This window comes from Lepidochelys olivacea, assembly GCF_965140295.1.
Source record: "Lepidochelys olivacea isolate rLepOli2 genome assembly, chromosome: 8".
Taxonomy (NCBI): Eukaryota; Metazoa; Chordata; order Testudines; family Cheloniidae; genus Lepidochelys; species Lepidochelys olivacea.
This window is the reverse complement of record NC_140418.1, coordinates 19,160,767-19,186,670: the sequence shown is the minus strand read 5'-3', so window position 1 is coordinate 19,186,670 and position 25,904 is coordinate 19,160,767. Positions and strand designations below refer to the sequence as shown.

General features: G+C 39.7%; 1 protein-coding gene across 4 annotated transcripts in view; it reads left to right on the top strand.

Annotated features, from left to right (window-relative positions):
• Nucleotides 1-2,748: 2,748 nt before the first annotated feature.
• SFXN1 (sideroflexin 1) overlaps nt 2,749-25,904 on the top strand; it is a 38,158-nt gene continuing 15,002 nt past the window's right edge. The window contains exons 1-4 of one of the 4 annotated variants that reach the window (XM_084637424.1): nt 2,749-2,899; nt 20,510-20,684; nt 21,459-21,629; nt 25,268-25,366. In XM_084637424.1, coding sequence (XP_084493550.1) covers nt 20,515-20,684; nt 21,459-21,629; nt 25,268-25,366 — 440 coding nt within the window. In that variant the 5' untranslated portion in view covers nt 2,749-2,899; nt 20,510-20,514. Of the gene's footprint in view, nt 2,900-13,468; nt 13,631-20,509; nt 20,685-21,458; nt 21,630-25,267; nt 25,367-25,904 lie in introns of those variants that run through there. The other 3 variants (XM_084637423.1, XM_084637422.1, XM_084637425.1) reach the window with 3 other exon arrangements.

Below are 25,904 nucleotides of genomic sequence, written 5' to 3'. Positions count from 1 at the left end.
GGGACATGGGTTCCAAAACTCTGTGAATGGAGAGAGAGGTTGGGGACAAGTATTAATATGGTGGTATGAGTCCCTGATGAGGGTCCTACATGCCAATTGCTCTTCTTCCTTTTCCTTTCTTCCCGCTTCTCCCCCCCCCTTCCCCTCCTCCCCCCCCCCTGTGGAATTTCAGAGCCAGTATTGTTCCATTAGGAGTTTAGTTACAGGCTGCTGAGCTCAATTCACTTTGGGCCAATGCTGCACCAGCACTGAGGCTACCCTACTACAAGCTGAAATCATGACAAAGCTGAAATCACTGATTGTTGTGTTAAGTAGTGGGGGGGCCTGAAGATATATTGCAGAGCAATTTTTGGGATGTCTGGAGCAGCTCCCGTGGGGGGGGAGGGGTGCTAGCAGAGCGATTTGTGGGTCAGCTGGTAGAGCGGAGCAGAGCCCCACGGACGGGTGGGGCAATCAGCTTCAGACCAATTAAGGTGCCCCTTAGCCCTCCCATTTCCACCTAGGCTGGGAGGTAAAGCTCTGCAGATAAACTTTCAAACTTTGCACTGACCAGGGACAGAGACTTTTGGGTTGTTGGACTTTGGGGACTTTGGGTGACTTTTGGTTTGCTGGACTCAAGAACCAAAGGGAAAGAACACGGCCCAAATTTGCTTGGGATGGGTTTTGCTCATGGGTTGTGTTATGAATCCTGTTGGTGGTGTTTCCCCAACATAATGCCACATTGTTTCTCTCTGTTATTAAAAGGCTCTTGCTACACTCAGACTCTTTGCTTGCGAGAGGGGAAGTATTGCCTCTTAGAGGCGCCCAGCAGGGGTGGTATATATTTGTCCCAGGTCACTGGGTGGGGGCTCGAGCCTGTTTTGCATTGTGTTATTGGAATGGAACCCCTAGATACTGAACCCGGCCCTTGTTGTTGCCAACTCTGACGGGCAGAAGGGTTACATTTGTTTTCACTTTAAGTAGATTCCAGTGCTGTGCTGTTATAAAGGATCTGATCCTGAGTTGTGCCAGCTAAGCAGTGTGCACGCTCTCTCTTTGAAGACAGCTTACCTTGTTATTGCTGTGAGTGTCTTGTGACACTGGCTGGATACGACAGCAGGGCTAGGATGTTGATATGTGTCTGTCACTAGCCTGCAAGAGGGTGCTTGGCTGTGACCAGAGGCTGTTGGTTTCAGGGAACAGAACGACAGCAGGCATTAGGCAAGACTCTCCACACTAAGAGCAGGTGGTGAGGTGTCTCACAATCGGAAGTACCCCTGCATGAGCATTACATGTGACATGTGATATCCCAGCAGCTTCACGTTATGTTAAACTGAAATCTGCTAGCCTGTAAGTATTCTGCCTGACAGGGCTGGCACAAGGTGAACTGTCCTGATGTCCCCTCTGCCCTTTTCATACTGGCAATCTCAGACTACTTAACATCAAGGAGGAATTCAATAAGAAACTTGTGAATGCAATGCAGGCCTTATGAGCAAACTTACAATAGGAAATCAGTGGGGGCAGAACATGTCTCCTCCTGAGCAGCCTTAAAATGCCATACCAGCGCACACAGCTACCATGCTGATGAGTGTGGAAGGGCTAGGCAGATACCCATGCCTTGCAATAGAAAGCCTGATTTGCTGCAGCACAGAAGTGCAAATACATATTTGGGGATTCACTGTATGAGCTTTGAACACCTGAAGTGTTGATTAGATCCTGGACCTATATATCTAGATCTGATTTATCTTAGAAGCAAATGTTTCAAGAAAAGCTAACACACACGACTTCACAGAAGTGTGAGTAACTCATCTAAATCAAACAGAAAAGGAGGACTTGTGGCACCTTAGAGACTAACCAATTTATTTGAGCATGAGCTTTCGTGAGCTACAGCTCACTTCATCGGATGCATTGTATCTCACTGTAGCTCACGAAAGCTGATGCTCAAATAAATTGGTTAATCTCTAAGGTGCCACAAGTACTCCTTTTCTTTTTGCGAATACAGACTAACACGGCTGTTACTCTGAAACCTGTCATCTAAATCAGTTGAAAATTAATCTTTTGTTTGAATGTTTAACGAAAATTAATGTTTTGTTTAGCACAGCTTCAAGTACCTGAAGGCCTACAAATATAATTTTGAATTTACCTTGTTCATTTTAATTACAGATAATTGCATGTATTAAAAAAAATAATAACAACAAACCCTAGCGAGGTTTCTGGCTGTTCCAGGTCTCCCAGGCCAGCGTTGCTTTGGAGGCAAGTGTCAGATTTTGAAATGACACCTTCAAAACTGCAAAACTTTAATTGTGGAAAGATGATTGTAATGGGGCCCTTCTCGGACCCGGGCACCCTACAGGCCTCACGGGGATGGGCGGGCAGGGTAGGTGCTGGACCGAGGGATGCTGAGGGCGCCGCCGCACCCCCCGGCTTGACGTGTTTTACATCATCCACAGGGTTGACAGTTCGGGTCACTGGCTCCCAGCACCCCGGCTCTACCCATTGTTCCAGCCCCGCGGGCGGGGAGCGGAGCAGGGACTGTGCTTAGCCAACCTCTCACCGGGTTTGGGGCGGCGCAGGGAACGGGGGAAGGGCAGTGCCCTCTCCCCCCCCCCCCCCCCCCCGGGGCTGCCGAGGGGCCTCATTACAGAACAGATATAACAAGCTACGGCTAATACCAATGATTTCCCCCACCCACCCGGCTGCCTGCCCCGCCCAGCTTTTCCCCGCCATCCGCTTCCCCCTCCCCCTTCCTGCCCCACTGCTCCGGCCTTGCTGCCCCCGTCTCCACCGGGGCCTGCCCCCTCCCCCGCTCGTCTCGTCTCGTCTCCTCCCCTCGCCGGGCCGGGCACCCGCCTCCCGCTCCCGCCTGCCCGGCACTGGCTGACTCTCTTCCGGCGGCGGGCTGTGCGGAGCGGCGGGCGCGGTGAGTACGCGACAGCGGGAACCCCGCAAGGGTTAACGCCACCTGCCCTCCCCATCCCCGGGGCGCTGGGGCAGCCTCCCGGGGGCGGGCGGGTTAAGCTTCCTGCCGCAGCCCCCTCCACGCGCGGCGGACTGGGGGCTCCTCTGCCGGGCAGCCCCCACTGCAGCGAGCCCCTTCCCGGGCAATCGCATCCCCAAAAGACCGGTGACTGGGTGGCAGCTTCCTGGGGGAAGAGGGGGGGTAAATCCAAATGCAGAGTCCCTCCCCTCCAAGCAAGAGGGAGGCCTGGGGGTCACCCCTAATGCAGCAACCTCCCTCCAGATTGGAACCCCCCCTCCAATTAATAAACAGGCATGACATTGCAGAGTGAGCGGGGGGGGGGTCCGTGTTTGGCCCGTACCCTCCAGGGTTGGCTAGTAGCATGCCCAGGGGGACCGGTGGGTTCCTCTGTGCTGGATCTATTGCTCCTCGTGTACACCCCACCTTTCCGGACTCGACTAATGCACCCGGCTTGGGGAGGGATGTATAATCAAGATGAGGGCATTAAGGAGGCGGGGGGGTGGGGACACAGATTTATACCTAGGCACAGTAAAGATCCTCAGTTTCAATCCTTTCCGGAAAAGATGCGTTATAATGGGGGAAAGTACCACGATGAGGGCCACCTGAGTGTCTAGATAAAGAGAAATAACCCCTGCTTCAGTTTCCTGTTGACATAGATAAGGGGAAGAAAACGCATTAACCCTCCGGAAGAGGCAATCATAGTTGCCTTTGGGGATGAAATGAAGAGTTTGAAATAACTGTTCCTTAACAAAGAAGCTCTTTGAAAAAACAGGGGAGAAATGTGTGGTGAATGCCCATGTGCGTGGTTCAGGGGCGGCAGGGATCAGAGGAGGGGTTGTAAATTGACAGCACGCTGCCGAGCTGGCTGCTGCTGCTGCAAACCTCTAACATCTGGAAGTGGCTTCAGTGCAGAATGATGAAATCTCCCTCCAAGTTACACACCAAAGATGGCTGCTGTATTGAGGAGCCGTCTCAGCAGCAGGCCCTATCCATTTAACACAGACTACAGCTTTTGTTGCTAGGCTACAAACAGGACTGACTTTTTGCCTTATAAATCTATGTGGTAGTGGTGTTGTGATGGGAGGGGCTGGTGCTAGCATGTGATGTGTTTTTATTAATGCCCTTGGGAAAGTAGACATTTGCAATCAAAGCTTTCTGGTTTCTACGGATATTTACCAGCAAATGCTATTTTAGGGGAGAAAAAAATCTGGCTACTCATTTGTAATTTTCTTTCTCACTATCTTGCTCTGCTGCTGACTCCTAGTTATCATCTTTTTAAACTGGGGCTGCCAGCATAACGCAGAGAGGGAACAGCACTGCTAAATGACAGAGATAAATCTGAAATATGCTGAAAATTTGGCATCATGTAAAGATGCTCCTCTCCCCAAAATTATCCTCCCTTAAAACAAACTAGCACTAATGATACTCAAAATGAGAGGTGTTGGCCTGATGTCTCTGGAGCCTGAAGTCTTTTTATCATCAGAACAGTTACAGTAGGAGTAGTTGCAGTGTGTGCCGCCCCATCATTGCCTTGTCAGACTGCCTCAGCCTTGAGGTAGAGGGGTCACCTTTTCCAGGTGGCAGGGAGTAGTTCGGTCCCCAGGGTCTTCAGGCTTGGCTACTCCACAGAAACTGTCAAAAGACACGTCATTGTGATGGGCATTTTCAGGTCTGGGGGAAGGATAATCCATATCCATTGGGGACAAGACTGAGACTACCCAAAAAGAGTACGTCTACTCAGTAGTTAAACACCTGTGGCTGGCCTGGGTCAGCTGACTCGGGGTCAGGCTGCAAGGATGTAAAATTGCTGTGTTGGGCTCTGGGATCCAATGAGGTAGGGACCAGGGGTCTCAGAGCCCAGACTCCAGCCCAAGCCCGGACATCTACACAGCGATCTTTAACTCTGCAGCCCAAGCCAGAGTCAGCTGACCTGGGCCAGCCATGGCCATGCCGCAGGTCTTTAATTCTAGTGTAGACATACGCAAAAAAGGTGACCAAGGTCGGATCACTTGATGATGACCTGTTCTATTCATTCCCTCTGGGGCACTTGGCATTGGCCACTGTCGGAAGACAGGATACTGGGCTAGATGGCCTTTGGTCTGACCCAGTAGGGCCGTTCTTATGTTCTTGAAAGGGCAGTGTGTTAATTTCAAAATTAAGGTACTGAGAATGGTTAGCAAATTTTTATAGCATTAGCATCCTTATAAATCATGCTGTGATGTTTGGCGCATCATAATAAATTATAAGGGTGTTGGCTCAAATTAATAGCTACTGCTATTAGCTTAAATGAGCTTTTGCATCACAGCAGTTTGTTTTCATGCCATCTCCCATTCTGATGGGCGAGGTTGCACAGGGCTTGAAAAATGTACCTAGCATCATAGGTGGCAGGTATAATAGGCCAGGGGAGGCTTTGCCTCCCGTAGCGCTGCCACTGGACACCGGTTGCAGGTTCAAGGGGGGAAATGTTTGCTTTTTATTATACTCCATGCGGGTTCCTTCCCTGTCTCATGCAGGTCAAATACATCCCTGCTAGTCTTTCTCTGGAAGCACTCTGCTTCTCCAGTTAAAGCTGGACCTCCCACACAACCTGCCTCCTCCCCATTCAATTTATGCTGGTCAGACACACAGTGTCCTCTGCTGGAGTGGCAGGAAGACCCTTGGCTTATTAACAAAGCCTGCTGCTATGGTGACAGGCATCTGGGGCCATTCTGTTGGATTTCATTCTGCTCAAAACCAGGGAGCATCAGGCTGAGGATCAGGGGGATGTTGGATAGAGTGAAGGAGAGAAACAGTGGGTCCCCTGTCTGCCAGCACAGCAGAGAATGCTTGAATAAGGAGGCCTTACAAAGCAGAAGGGTTGGGGGGGAGGAGGCTTTGCTGACACCAATTCAGCAGATCCCTCGTCTGGGATTATTGCCCCCCCACTAGTGCCTTTGCCTAAGGTTTTGGAGGTGGCAGTCCCCATTGTACATAAACGCTGCCTCCTCAATCATTAGCAGTGTTGGAACCGTCCCGCCCACCCATCATAATAACATTAGATGTCCCCTTTTTACTCTGGAGCTAGAGATGTCCATCTGTAGAGTTAGGAAGGCATCACTGCATCAGTTTATACTTGGTTCACATTTAGAAGTTTATGTTCACAATTATACGGTCTGGAAACTTTATTTTATTTTTATTTTATTCAATGAACACTTGGATTCTGCAGAAACTGGTAACACTTGTACAGAGAAGATTTCTGCTCACCCAGGAGTTAATGAATTTGTCACTGTGATTTTAGTAACCAGTACAATTTAAAATGTTCTAAAATCTTAAATTCTGACTACAGCTAAATTCAGTGCTTTTCATTTGTATTTTAATGTGAGTAAAAAAGTTACCAAGTGTATCACCCTTCAAAACCTCATCTAATCTGTGACTAATTGAATCACATATAGTTGCTGCTTCGTTTGTGACTCTTGCTTCAGGTTACAAAGTAGCTATAGAACATTTTACATTTAATAAAGGAAAAAGTGAACTTTGAAACATTACAGTTGAGAGTTTAATTCCTGACGACTTCTGAACGTGCAGTTTTCAGACCCGTTGCAGCTACTGTTGTTATCCTTTAAACAAAGTTTAAAGTCTTCCCGCTGCTGCTGATCCCATGGTAAAACTAACAGTAGCCTTTGTACTAAAAACTGTTGTTTAGACTTTGCTCTGGTTTGTGATTTCATTTTCAGGGGAGGACGCTGTCACTTCTTACGATATTTTTAAAATTTATTCCCCATTAAGTTTGGTACAGGACACTTGAAAAAAAATTGCAGATGTTTCCATCTTATCAGAGAGTAAGTCAGAAGGGGCAAACTTGAGTGTGTTTGGTAGTATTGCTTTTAGATGCCCCTTCAAATTACCCTCCTAAATACCAGTAGGGGATCAGAAAAGATAAAAACTATTAAATGAAGTTTCTGTCAAAAACTGATTTTAAAAAATTAGCCAATTAAAAAATGAGTTGAGAGTGTCCCTTAAAGAGTTCTAATCTGTTATGCACAAACATCTTTTATAATGTCTTCTAAAGTGCCATGCACACCTAACTATATATGAAGATAAGGGCCCACATCTGAGAAGTCTAATCTGAGGCCATGATTCTGCTAAGAATTGCATATGGACTACTCACAGTGCATCAAGTTAAGCACAGGCATGGGTTGTTGTTGGGGTTTTGGTTTTTTTGTTTGTTTGTTTGTTTTTGCAGGACTATGGCATCCCTCGTCCCAACCAATGAAACTACTCACACACTTAAAATTATGTCTGTTTGTCATTGTTTGCAAGACCTGGGCCTAAATGGAACATAATGTAGACAAAGGAGGAGGAAGAGATGCAGGAGAGAAAGTTATACATAACTTTATGCATCTGACTTCTTTCTTAACAACATCTTTAAGATTGTATTAAAGTTAGACTAAACTGACATAGGAGAAGTTTTTTTACCCAACTAACTTAATCTGGAGGCAATGTGGTCCAGTGGATAGGACATTGGACCTGACCACTGGATGACACTGTTGTAGGAGACCTAGTTTATATTTCCAATTTTGTCATTGCCTTTCTCTCTGTCCTTTGACACGCTGTCAAGCCATATAACCTCTCTGTGACTCAATTTCGCCATCTGTAAATTCAAGATAATGATTCCTTCTTTCATGAAGCATTCTGAGATCTATAAGTGAAAAGTGCTTAATAAATATTGTTGTTTATGATATTTTTCCTCATAATCTTGAATTCTGGATTAGAACCATCTGGATCTATATGTCTGAGTTTTATTAAAAAGTAAATATACTTTGAATTCAAGTGGTGGATGTGTTGTGTTTCTGGAATCAGTGAAAAAATTTTATTGTCAAAAAGTAACAAATAAAAAAATACATGTTTATATATCCACAGCAGAAGCAACTGTTTAACTGTGTTATACAAAAATATCTTTGGGGTTTTTAATACTTTCCCATAGTGCATGTCCTTGCATTGTGACAATCACTTCAGCTTGACTGTTCAGTGTGAATTATGTAAATAGTTGACATGTCTGCATAATTAATTTTGTTTTTCAGCATCTCTGCTTATGAGCTATTTGAAAAGGAATGCTGACAATAACTGGAAGTTGAATACCTGATGAGATAATTGTGCTGCTTGTGTTTAATTTTCTCAGATTTTGAAGCCTCAGGGATGAAAATGTTGTGGCGCTATTGATTCAATACTCTTATTAAATAGATTATTCCACTTCTGATGGTGTTTATTAAATAATGTAATCTCTGGAGGTGATAAAATAAGATGCCAAAAAAAGAGCAGTAAATGATTTGATAGCTGTTGAGCTCTGGCTTCATCAGATGGCTGTAGCTGCTGAAATCTTTTTACAAGATTCGTTCATTTACTTCCCATGCATGCTCCCTTTAAAAACTTTTCATTGCATTTATCTGATTTCCTGAGTTATCTTAATTTTATGTAACCAAAATGTTCATTATTTTTCTTTTTTTGGACAATTTTATTAGTCGTAATATTCAGGTACAGATTTTGTATCACTAAAGACATAGTTCTGATCACAGTATAAATCAGGAGTAACTCCATTGGAGTGGAGTTAAACAAATGGAAAACTGGTGTAAGTGAAATCAGAATCAGGTCTTACATAATTTGTTATAAAATTTATTTGATCACTTCTGGTGTTGGATTTTTGTGCCTTCAGACTGGTTAAGTCTGGCATTCCTCTAGGGTAATTTAAAACTAGCTTCTGAAAATTAATGTATCTGACTAAGATAGAGCTGATTAAAATACTGTTACAAGACCGCATGAATACAAGGTATTGTACCAGTTCAAAGGATCTTTGGCTGCAGGCTCATTATTTCACCAGAAAAGAGAATTATGCCTTCCAGTTAAGTAGGGCATCTTCAGTACATTTAAAAATAGCCATGATAAAAATACCTTTGTGGACAGTTCCCATTTCTTGCTTCACAGTTGAAGTATTTTTTGTATATAGGAGTATCTTTAAGTATAGGGATAGTTTCCAAAGTATTTGTTAAAACACTTTGCTTGTATAGTTTAGTTTGTATGGGATTTTATGTACATCTTCACTATTTACTAACCGTGGATGATAAGTTATGCAGAACAGGAAAGAAATACATGAACTGTTTTTTCCATTCAGACTGTAGGCATCTACCTCTCTGTTGTTAACAGATGGTCTACCAACCAGCAAAACAAAACAAAAATTGGGATTTTACAATCCCAATAGCACCAAGGACAATACTACTATGTCAAAAATATTTCTGTGAAAAGTTTGTAAATTTGGCAAGACAAGGAAATATCCTTGCTCTTTGTTAGGTGTATACCATTTTAACAGTGCTTTCCACTGTGAAATCAGAAAGCTTAGCAGCCTCTTTTTCAACTCTTAGGTGACTGCAAAGTGTGGGCTACTTACACTATTGCTCTTTATGTGTTAAGAGGACTTAAGGTTTCATTACACTCAGATAAATTTATTGTCTGAAGTATATAGAATTATCTTGAATCAATGCATTTTCACTTGATACAAACTGTCTTCTTTGCTCCTTGGATTGTATCCATCACATTACTGGATGATACGATGTATTTTAGATTTTTCATACTTGCTTTTATTTTCTCAAGATTTGAGCATCTGCCAAATATACCATAAACAGAAAAAAATCCAGAGGGGGAAGAAAACTTTGTTTTCTTAGGCAGCTGCTAATTAAGTTCCCCATCTTTCACTGAACTCCATGTGGACTGACAGTTGTGCCCACACCGAGCTCCAAGCAGGATTGGGGCTAAAAATGGTGAACATAATTGTCATTGGTTTTCATTGTTCATGAATCATTTAACATTTTGAAATGTTTTACCTGTAGTAATGAAAAATATGGTGTTACAATAATTTTTAAAAGATAAGTAATGAACATTCTCTGCCATGAAATTTATCATTCTTTCCTTGGTGCATTAAGTTAATGTGACGGTGAATAAAAATCGATATTTTTTTGAAAAAATCACAAAGATCAGATTTTTTTATTAAATCAGATTATTTTAATTTGTTAAATTATTTTTTCTTTTTAAAAATACACCTCTTTAAAATATGCTAGGGCCTAATATTATTATTTCTTAAACATTTTAAATAAAAAATAAATATGCTGAATCCATGAGCATCTATCAAAACTTTGAGTTCAAGGCTTCTTTTCTATGTAAAGAAAGAATCGGGGGGAAAACATTTAACTTTTGAGGTCAAGCTTTGTGAATATGGCACAATAGACAGTAGAGTTTGATCTTGTGCTGGTGGGTACAAGACTCTGATGTCATCATAGGGGCCCAGCCTCTAATTCCAGGAAACACCACCAGGTATCTCGTTAGGATCATCCACTGAGCCAACCTGGGTGGTTTCATACTCCTGTTTTTTTGGCTTCGCCCTAATGGAGCTCTGATTTGACTCAGTTCTCAAATTATGAATATTTATAACCCCACCCAGCATGGAAACTTACTCTCCAGCACATGGAAAAAAAACTGATGTTTATGTATCCAAAATATTTAAGGTTAGTTTGTTTAATCAAAATAATCTTATATGCTGTTTTGTGTGTTTAATTAAATTCCAGTTACCATCCTAATGCAGCTTGATGCAAATCATGATCAAAATGTTAATTAACTAGTAAATAGGCAATATATCATTTGCCATTTTCTAACATACTAAAAATGTATGTATTAATAAGAATCTGAAAATATTAAACTATATAATTGCTTAAATAAATATATATAGTTATAGTGTACCCTCCTAGGTAGCAAAAAGATGGGCCAAATCTAGTGTAAAGGTTCTGTTTAGCTGTAAATCAATATGTTTTAATGGTCAGATCAACCAATGAGAGTGCGTCTTTCTTTAGAAAATAAGTTTAATCCACTTTTCCATTTCCAGTTGATGATTTATCGAGGCTTTCCACTTGGTGATTAAAATTGCAATTTCAATAGCCTTGATTTAAATCAGTCTATCAAATGAAACAATGTTGTTGGCCCTCTTCATCTTATTTAATTTGTAGTCATTTGAACATTCATCCTCAAGGAAAATGTAAACACTTGTTTTTGATAGAGGTGGCTCATTCCCATATGAAGGGTGTTTGTGGATGCAAAAGTGTCTGAGTGTAATTTACACAGAGAGGGTCCTACTTTAACAGACACATTATACCCCTTGTTAATTTCTTTTACAACTATAGATCTTAACCTCCTTGTGTAAATTACAGCAGTTCAGGCTTGCGTATTCTCACTTATAAGTCAGTAACTTACAGTTCACCTCTGAATTTGGCCTATTGAATTTGGCAGGATGGAAGCTGACTTAAAATTTTACATGCTCCACACCTCTCAAGGAAATTCTAGATATTTTCCCGTCACTTTAGTGCTGGTTGTATGATCAGAAGAAACACTAATATTTAAATGAATGCATAACTTTACAATGTTAGCATTACTTTGATGATTAAACCAACATTCATGCAGCAGAAGATTTTGTGTACAGTCCCTGGCACTGTGTGAACCTTATGTAAATGTCAGTACCTTTGTAAAACAAAATGACACTTTGAAATGAATACAGCTTCTCTTTGTAGACCTCTTTCTTAAATATGGGAAAGATTATATAGCACTGTGGAAGAATTCATCACATTAAGTGTTAGAGATTAAAAATGAGCTATTTGCAACAGTGAATCAAAGCAAAAGTTCATTACCTTAAATATATGAAACAGGTCAAATTGGCTTCTTTCAATTTACTGTACATTACAAGCTAACAAAATCTGAAAATTGTACTAAACTGTTAGTCAATGAACAGATAATTAATTGTGTTTCTTATTAATGTAGGTTTACATTTTTATTTATTATTTGAATGCTGGTAATATTGTTGATGCTATATAGAATTTAAAGGAAGGTACAGCACATGCCCCAGGAAGCTTGGAAAGAGTACAATTTAGATACACAACATGCTGGGTCTCAACATATGGAAGTAGCAGGATTTATTCTTTTCCCCCCTCTCTTTTTCTAAGCAGTATTTTATTCTTAGTAAAATGTATCTGCCCCTACTGTATAATGATTTGGCCAGACAAGTTTCTCACATATGATCAAACATTACCTACGTGGATCTGGTAGAATCACCTGCATCAGTATCAATAGTCTACCTATTAAAATTCCTAAAATAAAGTACCAGTTTATGCTTAATTGATACATCTTCCAGAGATCAAATTGATACCTAATGATATCAGTGGCACTGAGTCTTGCTTAATTACTTTTGGTCGTCTTGAAAATTGCTTGGAAGTTTCAGCTAACGCTTAATGTGTGCGCCCTTTTTGAGTAAGGCAGGACCAAGAGAGCATAAGATGCTTTTGATGCACTCTGTGGGCTGACTCAGTTTATTTCCACATGCTAATTAACAATCTGTAAAGCACATTAGATGACAAGTGGGAATTCTTTTTCTTCCTTCCCTCCCTCCCCCAACTGGATAATTTGTGAGAATTTATTTACTACACTATCATAGAGCAGTGGTTCCCAAATTTGTTCTGCCGCTTGTGCAGAGAAAGCCCCTGGCGGGCCGGACCGGTTTCTTTACCTGCCGCGTCCACAGGTTCAGCCGATCGCAGCTCCCAGCGGCCACGGTTCGCTGCTCCAGGCCAATGGGAGCTGCTGGAAGCGGCGGCCAGTACGTCCCTTGGCCCATGCCACTTCCAGAAGCTCCCATTGGCCTGGAGTAGCGAACCGCGGCCACTGGGAGCCGCGATCGGCCGAACCGGCGGACGTGGCAGGTAAAGAAACCGGCCCAGCCCGCCCGGGGCTTTCCCTGCACAAGCGGTGGAATAAGTTTGGGAACCACTGTCATAGAGTATGTAAGTAACTGCTGTAGCAGAGATGGTTAAAGATTAGTATTCAGACATTCTGGGTTCTGTTCTTGGCTCGGACTTGCCTTGTAGCCATGAGCAAGATATTACTGCTTTGCCTCAGTGTCCTTATCTTTAAAATGGGGGAAATGATACCTCACAGAGGTGTTGAGAAACCTGATAAGTGTTGTCAAAGGTCTTTTGAGAACCTTGTTGAAAGTCACTGTATAAAAGTAAAGTATTATTAGATTTTACTGGTCTATTAGCAGTTACTTAGTTATCATGAAGAGTACCTTCAGCATTTCAAAGTACCTTTGTAAAAAGCCTGTCATTGTGCCAACTTGTTTCTTTTGAAGTTCATGAATTAGAAAGGTGTTCCGCTTTTTGGTGAAGGAAGGTTGCCAACTCTCTCTAAAAAAAAATGCAAAGAGACAGTGCTGTCTCCTAACTAAGATTCCCTTCCAATATAATAATAGAAGTAGAGTCCCCAACCTCCCACCCGCATATTGAATTGGTTTTATTATCCTTCTAGTATCCTGGGGGACTTTGAGCTTCTCTTGTGTAAACTGACTGTGGAACTTTGAAATATGAGAGATAATGTAAGTTATCTGTATATTTAACATGTACTGAAACTATATTTACAGTACGTTTGGCCAACAGTGTTAGTGCTCTTTGAGTCCCCTGGTTTATGGTTACTTATTTTAGTAAATATACAGTAGTTTTGAATATATTTACAGTACTTGGAAAAATCCCCACTTTCCTGGATCTCTCTCTGAAAAGGAAAAAGTGAAGTTCGTAATGGAACGAAGTTATGACAGAAAGGAAGAAAGAGGTAGTAAGTAGAGCTGGTACAATAATAAGTGACTATATTTTTAAAAGTTCACTGGTAATTATTGAATAATTCGGTTGACCTATACTCCTATGCAGTATTAGACTGACTCCTTAATTGGTCAAAGGATATTTAGTGAATATATCATTTGATGACTACTTGTGAAATTCATTGAATAATTATAAAAAGAAAAGGAGTACTTGTGGCACCTTAGAGACTAAAGGTGCCACGAGTCCTCCTTTTCTTTTTGCGAATACAGACTAACACGGCTGTTACTCTGAAACCTGCCATTGAATAATTACACACAACAAATTTTGTTTTCTGTTATTCAGCTAGGTAATAAAACTGTATTAAATAGAAAGTTGATTATTATGAGTACAATATAGAATTGCAACAACAATCAGCACATAAAGGTGCCATTTAAACTGCAAGGCTCTGGCCTGAAAAGGAGTGGTGGCACTAGTACTTTTAACCTTGGCAAGAAGATGTAGCTCTCGGGCTAATAGGTGTTGGGCATCAACTGCAGTAGATAAACCTTTTTTATCTGGGGACCAATAGTGAATTCTGCTGCAAGTGAGCAGTTCCCAGTTAGGTCAGTGGGAACTCTTCATGTGCCCTAATCATTACTGGAAACTGTTTGTCTTTATTTCATCTTTATGTTTTCGGGTTTCACAAGTTTGTGTTCTATTTCACATTTAGGTCATGTGATTTTTTTCAAGTCCCATCTGTTGGAAAGACCTTGGCACACTTTGCTTTGACAAAGCCAGCATTCAGAATAGCTCTTTTGCCTTTATTGCCAAATAATCCAACCTCTTAATCCAATGCAATTGTCTAAATAAAAGATGTGAGAACATGAACTGCTTTGCGAGTCTTTGAAATGACCTGTGACAGCAGAGGCTTCTGTTTATTGAGACAGTAACAACGTTCCTAAAACAGCATTGCACAAGCAGTGCATCACAGACCTCCTGTTGTAAAATAGCTAGGCTAATAACACTTGTCGAGAGAAACATTTAGATGCTTAAATGATCTTAACACATTAAGAGTATAAACCAGGAAAACAGGCTTAAAGCATCAGACAGTAGTGTTCACTGGCTACAATATGCACTCATGATTTGTGCTTTTTGTTTTTGTTTAGTCAGATGTTTGCAGCCTTTGAGTGAATACCTCTTTATACTGCTAACCTCTGCACTACCAGGACAAAAAAGTGTCTATTTATTTATACAATTTACAGTTTTTCTAGTGCCAGAATAAATTAGGGGACTAGAAACAAAAATACATGTGGTTCCTGACCAGGAGAAATATGTATGCATACTGTAAACTTTGTTTATGAATTTTTAGCAGGATAGCAATCAAGTATTGACTGATGTTTAAGTCAGTAATAAGATTTGTTGTCTAGCACAGTAGAATGTTTGTTAAAGGATAATCTTGGAACTGGCTGAAAACAGAAATCTTTTTAATGTAATGGCTTTGTTATTTCAATCTTCTGTGTTTGACAGTATAGACTAAATGTAAAAATATTATATCATGACAGGAGATGATTTGTTTTTATTTAGATTGAAAACACTATAAACTCAAACCTTTTTTTCTTCTAAAGAATGGTTGTTTAACTGAAAGAAATAGTGTATAATTATCAGGGACATGCATAAAGGAATAGTATTAAGGTAAGTGGGAACAAACTATGACTTCATCAAGGTCATTAACAAGTTTTATTTAACAGTGTTGGTCCTTGTATGGATCATTGGGTCATTCCACTGTTAACCATTTACTGTGCTGGAAGGTGACTCCTAATCTGTTACCTGTCTTTCAACCAGTTTCTTTCTAATCCATGACAGAACTTTGCTTCCGTTGACTACTTAGTTTCCTTCAAAACCTCTTCTGATGGACTTTGTCTATTCTGTTCTGGAAAGCCAAATGAATTGTATTTGCCAATTCTTCTTTTTCCACTATTAAATGTCATGTATAACACAGCTGCTCTGCATACTTGGTAAGATTAGTTGGAGCCAATTTTGCCTTCACGTGTGTGCCAACAGTCATTGATTTTGGTAGGAGATAAACGTGGGCAGAATCTCAGTGACAGGTCTTGTGGGGATTAAAGCTTAGAAAAGTATGGTGTCTTTCATAATATGTGAAATGTAGTAAGCTATGCATGGTGTGTGACCACTAGGCCTTCATTGTAATTTAAATAATAAATAATTATAAAAGCATTCTAAAGGTTCTAGATGCTGTGTAGACATAAAGGAAGACAAAGCCCTTTCCCTGAATATCTTATAGTTTAAAAAATCTTTTCGACATAAGTGCATGGAGAGGGAATATCTTTGTCACAGCCATCAGTTCTCAGTATTAACTTTGTTTACAAAATAAATTTGTAGTCCCCATGACATATTTACAAAAGGATTTAGGGGCCTACACCCCAGATTTAGGTATTACTGTGATGCACAAAACCCGCACTTGGCTGCTGCCTAACTCTTTGAGTGCCTAGGCTCAGTCGTTGCCTACATTTTCACTGTAAAAGTTACGTAGGCACCCAAGTTTCTGCCTCTGGGCATGCACCTAGCTGCCTTAGTGAGGCACCTGGAGGAGGGGTGAGAGACACCTTTTCAAATATCTTCTCAGGCAGAGGGGGGGAATTGAATCAGGGTGAGTACTCTGACCATTGGTCTAAAGATTATAAAGAAAGGTATCTCCCTTTGGCTAGCTTAGGTCACTTCTGACCTAGAGTGCTGGGGCTTTTGTGGATCCCACCTATGTTTCCTCATCTATTGTATAGGGAGTCTAGGGGCCTAACCCAGGGTTTGTAGATTCCAGTGATTTTCTAGGTACCTAAAAGTCCCTTTGTGGATCCGGGCCTGACTTTCGCAAGTGGTTAATTTCTTGATTCCAAGGACTCTGAGGTTTTTTAACCAATAGCATCAGTGGTCTAAATCAGCTTCCTAATCTCCAATATGAATATGGGTGGCATTTTATATCTCTCACAACCTTTTGCTGTTTTGGGCTCCTTAGGATAGGAAGAAGACCAAGAAATTTCTATCTGTAGATAACTTAATTGCTTTTCCAAAGGCTTCCAAAGTGCTCTTGAGGTGGAAAAAAGGACTTTGAGTAACCGTTCATGTCTGTGGGATGTGTTAACCTCTCCACCTTTCATGAATGGACTAGTTCTGTTTTGGTGTAAAATTCGTATGTTGAAGACGTTTTTACAAGTTGTGTAATAAAGTGCTTCTTTTTATACTTTTTTCTCTACACATCTAATTTTGATCAAATAGTCAAATGCAATTCAAACAGCTTTCATAATTTGTGCCTGATCTTTATCCATTAGCGAGCAAGCATCAACTAAGTAAAAAAAGAAGCTAAGTTAAAATGAAAATACTCATCAGAATTTGTTCTCACAGAACTATCCAGGTTCAGTAACACGACAACCCAAGTTTAATTGCTGAACTCCAGTGTATTCACTAATTTTCTCACAATCAGTATTTGACTTGTCTTTGATCAGAATATGAAAGAATGCCGTGTGGAATTTGTGACATACTCTACTACAGTGTAGACTAATGAGCAGCTGTGCCACCCTTGCTCTGCAATCTTGGGTGCTTTATGATGCCTTGCTGAAGCAGTTCCAATCTGTGCTACTCACAAATAGCCTTCCGGCATGCAAGTCACTTCCTGAGTGTCTGTGTGTAACTGCAGCATGCCAGCCACACTTGAATTACACTCTGGCTCTCACTAGCCTTTGTTGTAATGCAGGGTGACCCCAACACACTCCCGGTCTTAAATTTCCCCCCAGAAATGTATGTCTTGTACTGCCCAGCTCTCTCCTGGATAATACAAGTTTAAATGAAATCCGTTATTTCTTTAATGGAAATAATATGCACGCAAGTCACCACCCCAAATGGAGTTTTCCAAACACTTCAGTTTAAACAGTCTGGATTAGATATAACAATTAAACCAGTTTATTAACTACAAAGAGAAGGATTTTAAGTAAGTACAAGTTATGAGACATAAAAGTCAGAAATGGTTACAAGAGAAATAAAAGTAAAACACAACTGATGCCTAACTTAACAAACTATGTTAAATTCAAAGCAAAATTTTCTCACCACATGCTTTCAGCAGTTTTACTGACCAGACTTCTTAGGTCAGGACCCCTTCTCCCAGAATACAACTTTTGCTTCCTTTGGTGCTTCAGGTGCTTTGAATGCAATGGACAGGGAGAGCGAGACGGGTGCCATGGAGTGTTTGTCCCTCCTTTTTATGATGCCAGTCCCCCACTTGAAAGAACATTTCCAGCTGGTACCTGGAGACAAAATGTCCAGGGGGAAGGATGTTCCCTGCTGCTTTTTTCTCACCTGTTTGAGCTTCCTTTGTTTCCCTTCCTGCTTGATGACTCTGTTTACTATATAAATGCAAATTAAGTATTTTTGAGACAGACCTATTTGTCAACCTCAGTTTGGAATACGTATTAATAACGCCATACAGTGGAATCTTATAACTTCACATACAATGTTGCCACACATATTTTATCAGGTCAGTATTCACCAGCAAATTATGAGTTTTCAAATGATACCTTACAAGACATGCCTTGTACAACAATTATTACAGTAGTGTGTAGGCATGTGAATATAGGGGTACATTCTGTCACAGGGGGATCACTTTTTTCCTATACTTTATGTCTCATACAGTACAAAATATAAAACACACTAGGTTATTACTCTGCCAAGATCTGTATAGAAAAGGCTTGTCTTTTAAAATATATTTGGGCCAAGTTTCAGTGTTGCACCATATCAGGGATAATTTGAAGATCAGTGTTTAAAATATGCTATTTTAAAAGTTATTTTTATTGACCTATCTAGTTTATTTTAAATTCTGCTTTAACATTAGAATATTTCTAACTGACCTAGATCTGATATTTTTAAAGATTTTGTCCTAATACCAAACTTCTCCATTTCTCACGTTATGATGACAGAGGGGGAAGACTGATATAAATTACTGTACAGACAAAACTTTGGAAATTTCTTTTTATCAATTCTCTAGCTATATAAATCCTGTTAAAACTTATCCATATCTGGTTATGTTTATGGCTCTTGAGTGACCCTTAAAAAGGTGTTTGTAGATCAGGCTATGAAAATATTCATACAAATAACAAGGCCCTATCATGAACTTTAATGGTGTGTCTTCTCTTTAATGGGATTTTGCAATATAGATTTATATTTACTCTACCTGTACAAGTTAATTTTGAACAATTATTGAATCAAAATCACACTATATAGTTAATTTTCATCTGATAGAATCTTGAAGCTCCAGTTAGATAATAATGAACCCAACAGGGATGCAAATATCTTCAAGTTTGGCATTTTAACAATTAAAAGTCTTAACTTTTGGAACTTCACCTGAACTATTAACTAGATCTTACTGGTACACAGTGTATTGGTTTCTCCTGACAACAGTACAAATATCATTCTCACAAAACATTTTTCCTTTTCTTAAGTCTAATTAACTTTGGTGGTTTGTTTTGGGTTTTTTATTTGTTTCAGAACATTGAACAGATTGTAGAAATCCACTTTTAACAATGCTATAGTTGATACAGCCTGTATTATACTAGGAACTGCCTTCTTTCATCAGGATGCTAAAATTGTTTTACAGTCAGAAAACTTTTAATTTTCTGGGCCCTAGCCCCTATAGACATGGACATGCTCCATTCCCAGTGACATCAGTGGGAGCTGAGCATGTGCTCTTGCTGATATGATCTTTTGTCTGCTTTTGCCATAGTGTCTCTACAGTGAAACTGTCATTCTCTCAAGGTCTTGTGTTTGATCACATAGTGGATTGTATCTGTTTGCTTTTCTCTTCTTTTTCACTGAAGTCTGTAAGTCTGTGGTTGTTTTCAATACTAGACAGAATATCGTACAGTTTAAAAATTCATGTTTAGAAATGTATTGAAAAAACATTGTTTTTATGGTCCCATATAGGCCCTTAAGAAACACAGTGGTTTGTCTTTAACATCACTTCTCAGTTAGATGTATAAATTTGTTTATTAACCCCAACCAATCATTATTCATTAGCATTTTCCATATACTTATTTAGTGATTAGACAGAATGAATGGTTGAGCAGATGATATTTGGTCTTGGTGTGGAAGCAACTATTATTACTGCAAACTATGAATAAGTTACCCTGTTCTACTGAGGTGGCAGAACACTGCTAGGTCTGTGAGGTTAACTGGCAGAGGTGCTCTTCCCGGCCTTTATGCCTAGGAAAACTGGCACACCTTCTTCGTATTATGGATTGCTGGGTAACACTTTTTAAAATAAAGAATAATCTACAGTAAAAGATATTGTATTGTGTGTTTCTAACTTTAATTTTGTTTTGCTGTTCCAGAATTTTTTTACAGGCTTTCTCACAAAACACAGTGGTAGAAGAATAGTTCAACTCACTTAAAGCATGTCTTCTCAAAACATTTCATTTTTAATTCTCTTTAAGTCCCCTTATTCCAGTCTGGTGGAGTGTCACGAGAATACATAATTAATTCAAGTAAAGCAAATACTGAACTAGTATTTTGCATTATCCATTATTTTGTGAGGCTATTATCAGTAAAATTCTGCTCTTCGGTTACTCATCTTCTGAGAACCATTCTTTTACTGTGCAGCTATTTAAGAGAAGGAATGTAGAAATATATATGTATGTTCAGATCAACTTGCACTTGTTCCTCGTGTGACTGACAGCTTTGTTGTTTGTGGAAAGCATATGGGATAAATGCATTGCATTCAAAGTATGTACTTGCTCATTTAGGATTTTTAATGGAATTTTAGAGTGTTTGGCACCTGGCAAGATTACACCCTTAGAGGTTCTCGGTACATTATTACAAGAATTATCAAACTGAAATCTTTTTTCTTTGCACATAGAGTTCATGAAAATGTCAGCAGATATACCATTAAACATTAATATCAAGGAACCCCGTTGGGATCAAAGCACTTTTGTTGGAAGAGCCAATCATTTCTTTACTGTAACAGATCCCAGGAATATTTTATTACCTAATGAACAACTAGAAAATGCAAGAAAAATCGTGCATGATTACAGGTATGATAGTTGGATATTTTTGGCCATCAGTAATAATGACAGTTTTTTTCTTGGACCTTAAGTGATTGTGGTTTGCTAAGTGTCACTCATATCAACAGGTGATTATATCCATCTAATGAAATATTTTAAACATTTTCAAAGCAATATCGCTTCCTTTAGGTATTCTATTGTATCTTCTTGTAATGCCAAGTATATGTGATATTTATGTTTCTGGAGTTATGAATTAGCATCTAGAGTTATGAATCAACAAACGACATGGTCTGAGAGCCCATGCTAAGAAAGCACTCTGGTCTATGGATGAGCTGTCTGATTCCAATAAATAGTTGGTATGGCAGCAATACTGAAAGCTAACTTTGACTACTTGTTCTATTATTTGAGATAAATAGCTTCTCAGATACCTGAAGGTAAATTTTCAGACTTGGGCATGGGTTTTTGTCTGTGTGATTATTAGTGACTTTAATGGAAGTTATATAGCTGAAATCTCTACACTGTTTTGAACAGGTAGAAGTTTGTTATGGACAGTATCAGGTACCTAAGGTACCTAACCATTGCAGGGAATTTTGATTCTTTCTTCAGCAAGCTATGTAAAGGCAAGTCTACCAAATGCACTTGTCAGTGGGATTCTTAACATGCAGTACAATAGAAGCTAAAGTACAATACTCACTTCTATCTTTTTAAATTTATTCTGTTGATCCAAAAGTCCTTTGGTACCATATTTGTTTGTTTTTACTAATTGCTATATTTTATAACCACATTTTTGTATTTGTTTCCAAGACAAGGCATTGTGGCTCCTGGGTTGACAGAAGATGAACTATGGAGAGCAAAATATGTGTATGATTCAGCTTTTCACCCGGACACTGGTGAAAAGATGGTTTTGATTGGCCGAATGTCAGCTCAGGTGCCAATGAACATGACTATCACAGGTTGTATGATGACCTTTTATAGGTAAGTGATGCCAATGTAACACAAACATTGTCAGTAAATTAAGTAGGTAATATTTAATGTGGTTAGCTCATCCGAATATTTTAAAAGATGTTTTATAAATACTTTTTTAATATAAAATTTTGCCTCCTTTTCTCTTCTGTCCTTGTATCCCTTTTACCTGCATTTATTGCTAGTTTCCTGTAGAAGTAGCTGTGAGGTGAGCCTTTTATCCCACTCTAATAATTCACCAAATATCCTGCTTTTCCTCATTTAACTGAGGAAGTTGAATGTTCCAAAATCCCATCCATATAGGAGATTTATCTGGAGAACTAAGAGGAGGAGATTGTCTGAGAATTCTCACTGTAGAGATCTGGCATGTAGGATGCGCTCTGCAAAGTAAGTGTTAGACTGAAGGATGTTTATCAGTCGTCCAGTCCCATGTCCCTTTTATTACCTCTCTTTTCCTCAAAAGCACCTGAATTATCCTTACCCCAAACCTTCACAAATTCAGTGGAGTCTACTTTCAAAGGCTAGTCTTAGTAACTTCTATGAGTAGTCTTTGCACTAGAATTTTATTTTAGTTTATTTATTTATTTCTGAAATAATATTATTTTTCTTAGAAGAACCAGTGGAGGAGTTAGAAGCAATAACATTATTGTATTTGATTCAGGGATTCCAAAATTATCCTCACTTTATCTTATGTCCTCAAGAAAAGGCAAGAGCCGTTTTGCAAGATATCCTAGTTCTGTGTAAAAGGATCTTAGCCACCAAGCCCCAGCTAGGAATGTCAGAGAAATCCATCAGTGCTGCTGTTGATCGCTGACACTTCTGTCTCTTGACAGGCTTATGTGTTGGTTCATTATATTAAAATTCAAAGCCGTGAACTTTGCGAAGAAGTCACTAACCATTAACATGCTCACAATATTAGCAGCCTGTTACAGCATATGAAGAAGCAGATGGCACAGAGTCTATAAATAGGGTAGTCCAGAAAGTGTCATACATCCCGCTTCCGCAAAGTAGTTGTCTAGAAAAAAATAAAGGTAACTTTCTTCATATGCAGGTTCCATTATATTCTTACCTACAGAACTAATAACCATGAACACTGTTTTATGCCTTTTCCTAATTCCCATCTTTCTTCATATCCTTACGAGACACCGTCCGATTCAAAACTAGGTTGTATCAATAGTTATTTACTAATCCAGAAGACACTGGTCTCATTTGGCCAGATCCTAGACAGTGCAAAGAGATCAGAAAGCTTTCTTAAACAATCAGCTGGAGAGTGTTCTTGCAGAAGGGAAATCCTTGGATGATGTAAAGCAGGTATAGCCATTTCTACGGCACCCACTCCTTCCCTGTTCCCAGCACAGAAGGCAGGAGGAGGTGTGTCAGGGGAAAGAAGAGGCATGGTTGGAGTGTCTTGCACTCCAGGGGTCTTGGGCCATTGGTCTTGAAACATCTTTTAGGGCACTGTTGCAGTTGGTATAGGATGGAACAGCTCTGAGGTTGCTCCAACTTCCCCTGGGGCTGAATCAGCCTCATCCATATTTTCCCCTTCTTTTCTTGGGTCCCCTGTTCTAAGCACAACTAGTTAGTTCTGAGGATCTAGACCTTTGTCTTTTGCAGACTTTTCCTTCAGAATAGAAAGGAACCACTGGAACATACATGAGAATGGAAGGAGAGCCTATGTGTTTGTTCAAAAATACCATTTAGGTATTGTTAGTCTGTCTACCTCTCCTGGTGATACACCGGCTGAAGTGGCTGTTTTGGGTATAGTATCTCCTTGTCGTCATTAAATCCAGGTGCAATGCTTCCTGTCACTGAATAACAGAGAGCAGAGCACATGCATTCAACATGCTGAGAGCTAAACAGGATGAGATAGAAAAGAAAGGGAGATAAGGTAGGTAGGTAAAAGGATACGCATGCACATGAGAAAGGAAAGAGAAGTGACAGAGATGGAGAGAATCCAGCTATTAGTTCAGGGTTGCTTTGAGATCTGAATCAGATGTTAGAAAGCAGCAGGAATAATGAGGCATATTTGAATTGCTTGAAATTGAGATTTCTGATTTAAGATTTTTTTGAAAAAAAAATAAGATCCAAGAAAGATCTTTAGATTTGGGATTGAAAATCTCCAGCAAATATAGTTTCTTTATTGTAGCATCTCTGCGTTGTCTCTCTGTCCATTCAATCGGTATAAATGACTTGCTGTGTCAGTACTTCCCAACAGCTTGCCATCAGTCTTTGGTCTTGGACTCTATTAATAGCCATACTGACCACCAATGCAAGGTTTCCTTTCTGTCCTTATTTCCATGCCCGAGCAAATAAATAAATTTGCGCTTTCATGATCCACTGAAAGGAATCACTGTGGACAAAAACTAGTCCTCAATAATAGCAATTCCCTTTGATAGCCCGACCTTTCTGATCAAAATTTGAAAGCAGCAAATTACCTACGGTTTGATCCTGCAAGGTGTTGCGTGTTCTGGCCCCAAAATATTTTTGAGCGTGTAAGTTGTCCCACGTAAGCAAATGAGATGTGCATAAGTGTTCTATTGGATTGAGGACAAGAGTATTCGTCAGCTAGCAAGATTGAGCCCCTGCGAGGATAATAAAAAGAATCTATCAGTCAAAAAACCCCAAACCAATGAAAACAAATATTATTGGTGCAGTCTATATTAAGAATCGGAAAAGATTTGCTGATCTCTGTGTCCTTTGTCGCTGCTAATGGCTTGTCTTCTGGAGCTTTTCCACTGAGCAACCTGGTACTCATAATATTTAGTTGTCTGAAAAAGGCCCCACAAGTGCAATTGACTTGAATTTAATAGGAAGAATGTTCTAATCTATATTCTTTGTTCACATAAATGGGATGTTTTCCATCTCAGAATTCACAGTGGAACAGTTACCCCCCTCCCCCACACAGGCATTTTTAAAGCACCCATCTTGATAATATTATAGCAGTCATATCAGATTTTCAGACAGTAGCTTTGGAACTTGAGCATGATCTTTAGCTTTCTTGCTACCCCAACAGTTAAAGTGTTTAAATACTTTCAAGGTAGGATTTCTGTCTTGAGGCATCACCTTACTAGCATTCAAGCAATTTAGAAGAGGTCTCAGAGACTTTTTTTTTCAAATGAATCTGTCATTGAGCCTATATTGAAACAGATTTTACATTCATTCCTGTACAACATCAATCTTTATTGTTAGTTGAGGCAAAAATGTTTGCTTATGCTTTGAGCTAATAATGAAAAAATCATCCGTTGACTCCTGAACTCAAACAAATGTTTCAGTTTCATAGGACATGTTAAAAATTATGTCACAGTAGCAGACTGAAGAACATTTTGGAGTAAGTGGATTTAAAAGGCAGGAGTGTGTGTGTGTGTGTGTGTGTGTACAAGAAATAACCAGGTCTGTAAATGTAGTCTATTAATTAAGGTTGTGCTTTATTATACTGCCTGCTGCTATGGTTTTTAGTTGTGTTTCTATGTTTGTTTTTAAAAGTATTCTGTAAGAAACTAGTTTCTGATTGGCTGAAGTACTTCAGAATAACTTTGCTCAGATAAATAAGAACAGTCAAGCAGCTCTTTAGGTTCATACTTGCCCTGCTTGGTATAACATTTTTTTTTTGTTAATGTCCATTTTAAAAACACACTTTTTCTTGTTTTAAGAACTAGTCCAGCAGTGGTCTTCTGGCAGTGGATTAACCAGTCCTTCAACGCTATTGTAAATTACACCAACAGGAGTGGAGATGCTCCAATTACTGTCAGGTCAGATGCTTAACCAAACAGTTCGAATAACTTTGTAACCAGCACTGCCATCTGTCTGAAGATGGTTGAGCTTCAGTAATTTCTGATACAGTATGTGGACATGAGTCACTGCACAAATCAGCGTGAGTGCGTGCTAACAAGTTAGAACAGTTGCAAAGAGATGCTTGAGACTGATTTGAGATTACGATTATGTTTAACCTTTTAAAAATGAGTATAACTGCCATGAGTTAAACAATCTTTTAAATGCCAACATAATCTCTAATAGAGATCTTCATTGCACTCTTTAACCAGTCATTTGAAAATGCTAAATTAGCTTGTTACCTTGTCAGAAGCTTTGGTTAATGTCTTTAATTAAGGACATCAACAGGTTAAATATAGGGCATATGATCCTTCACAGCCTCAGTTCAGAGAGTTGGACATAGGAGCAAAAGCTAAAATGCAATGAACAGGATGAGATGCAGAGAGAAATTTGATTCCACATTAATAAAATGCAGCTTTGTTTTTAAACGAAGTTATTTTAGTACAGTATTGATTCACG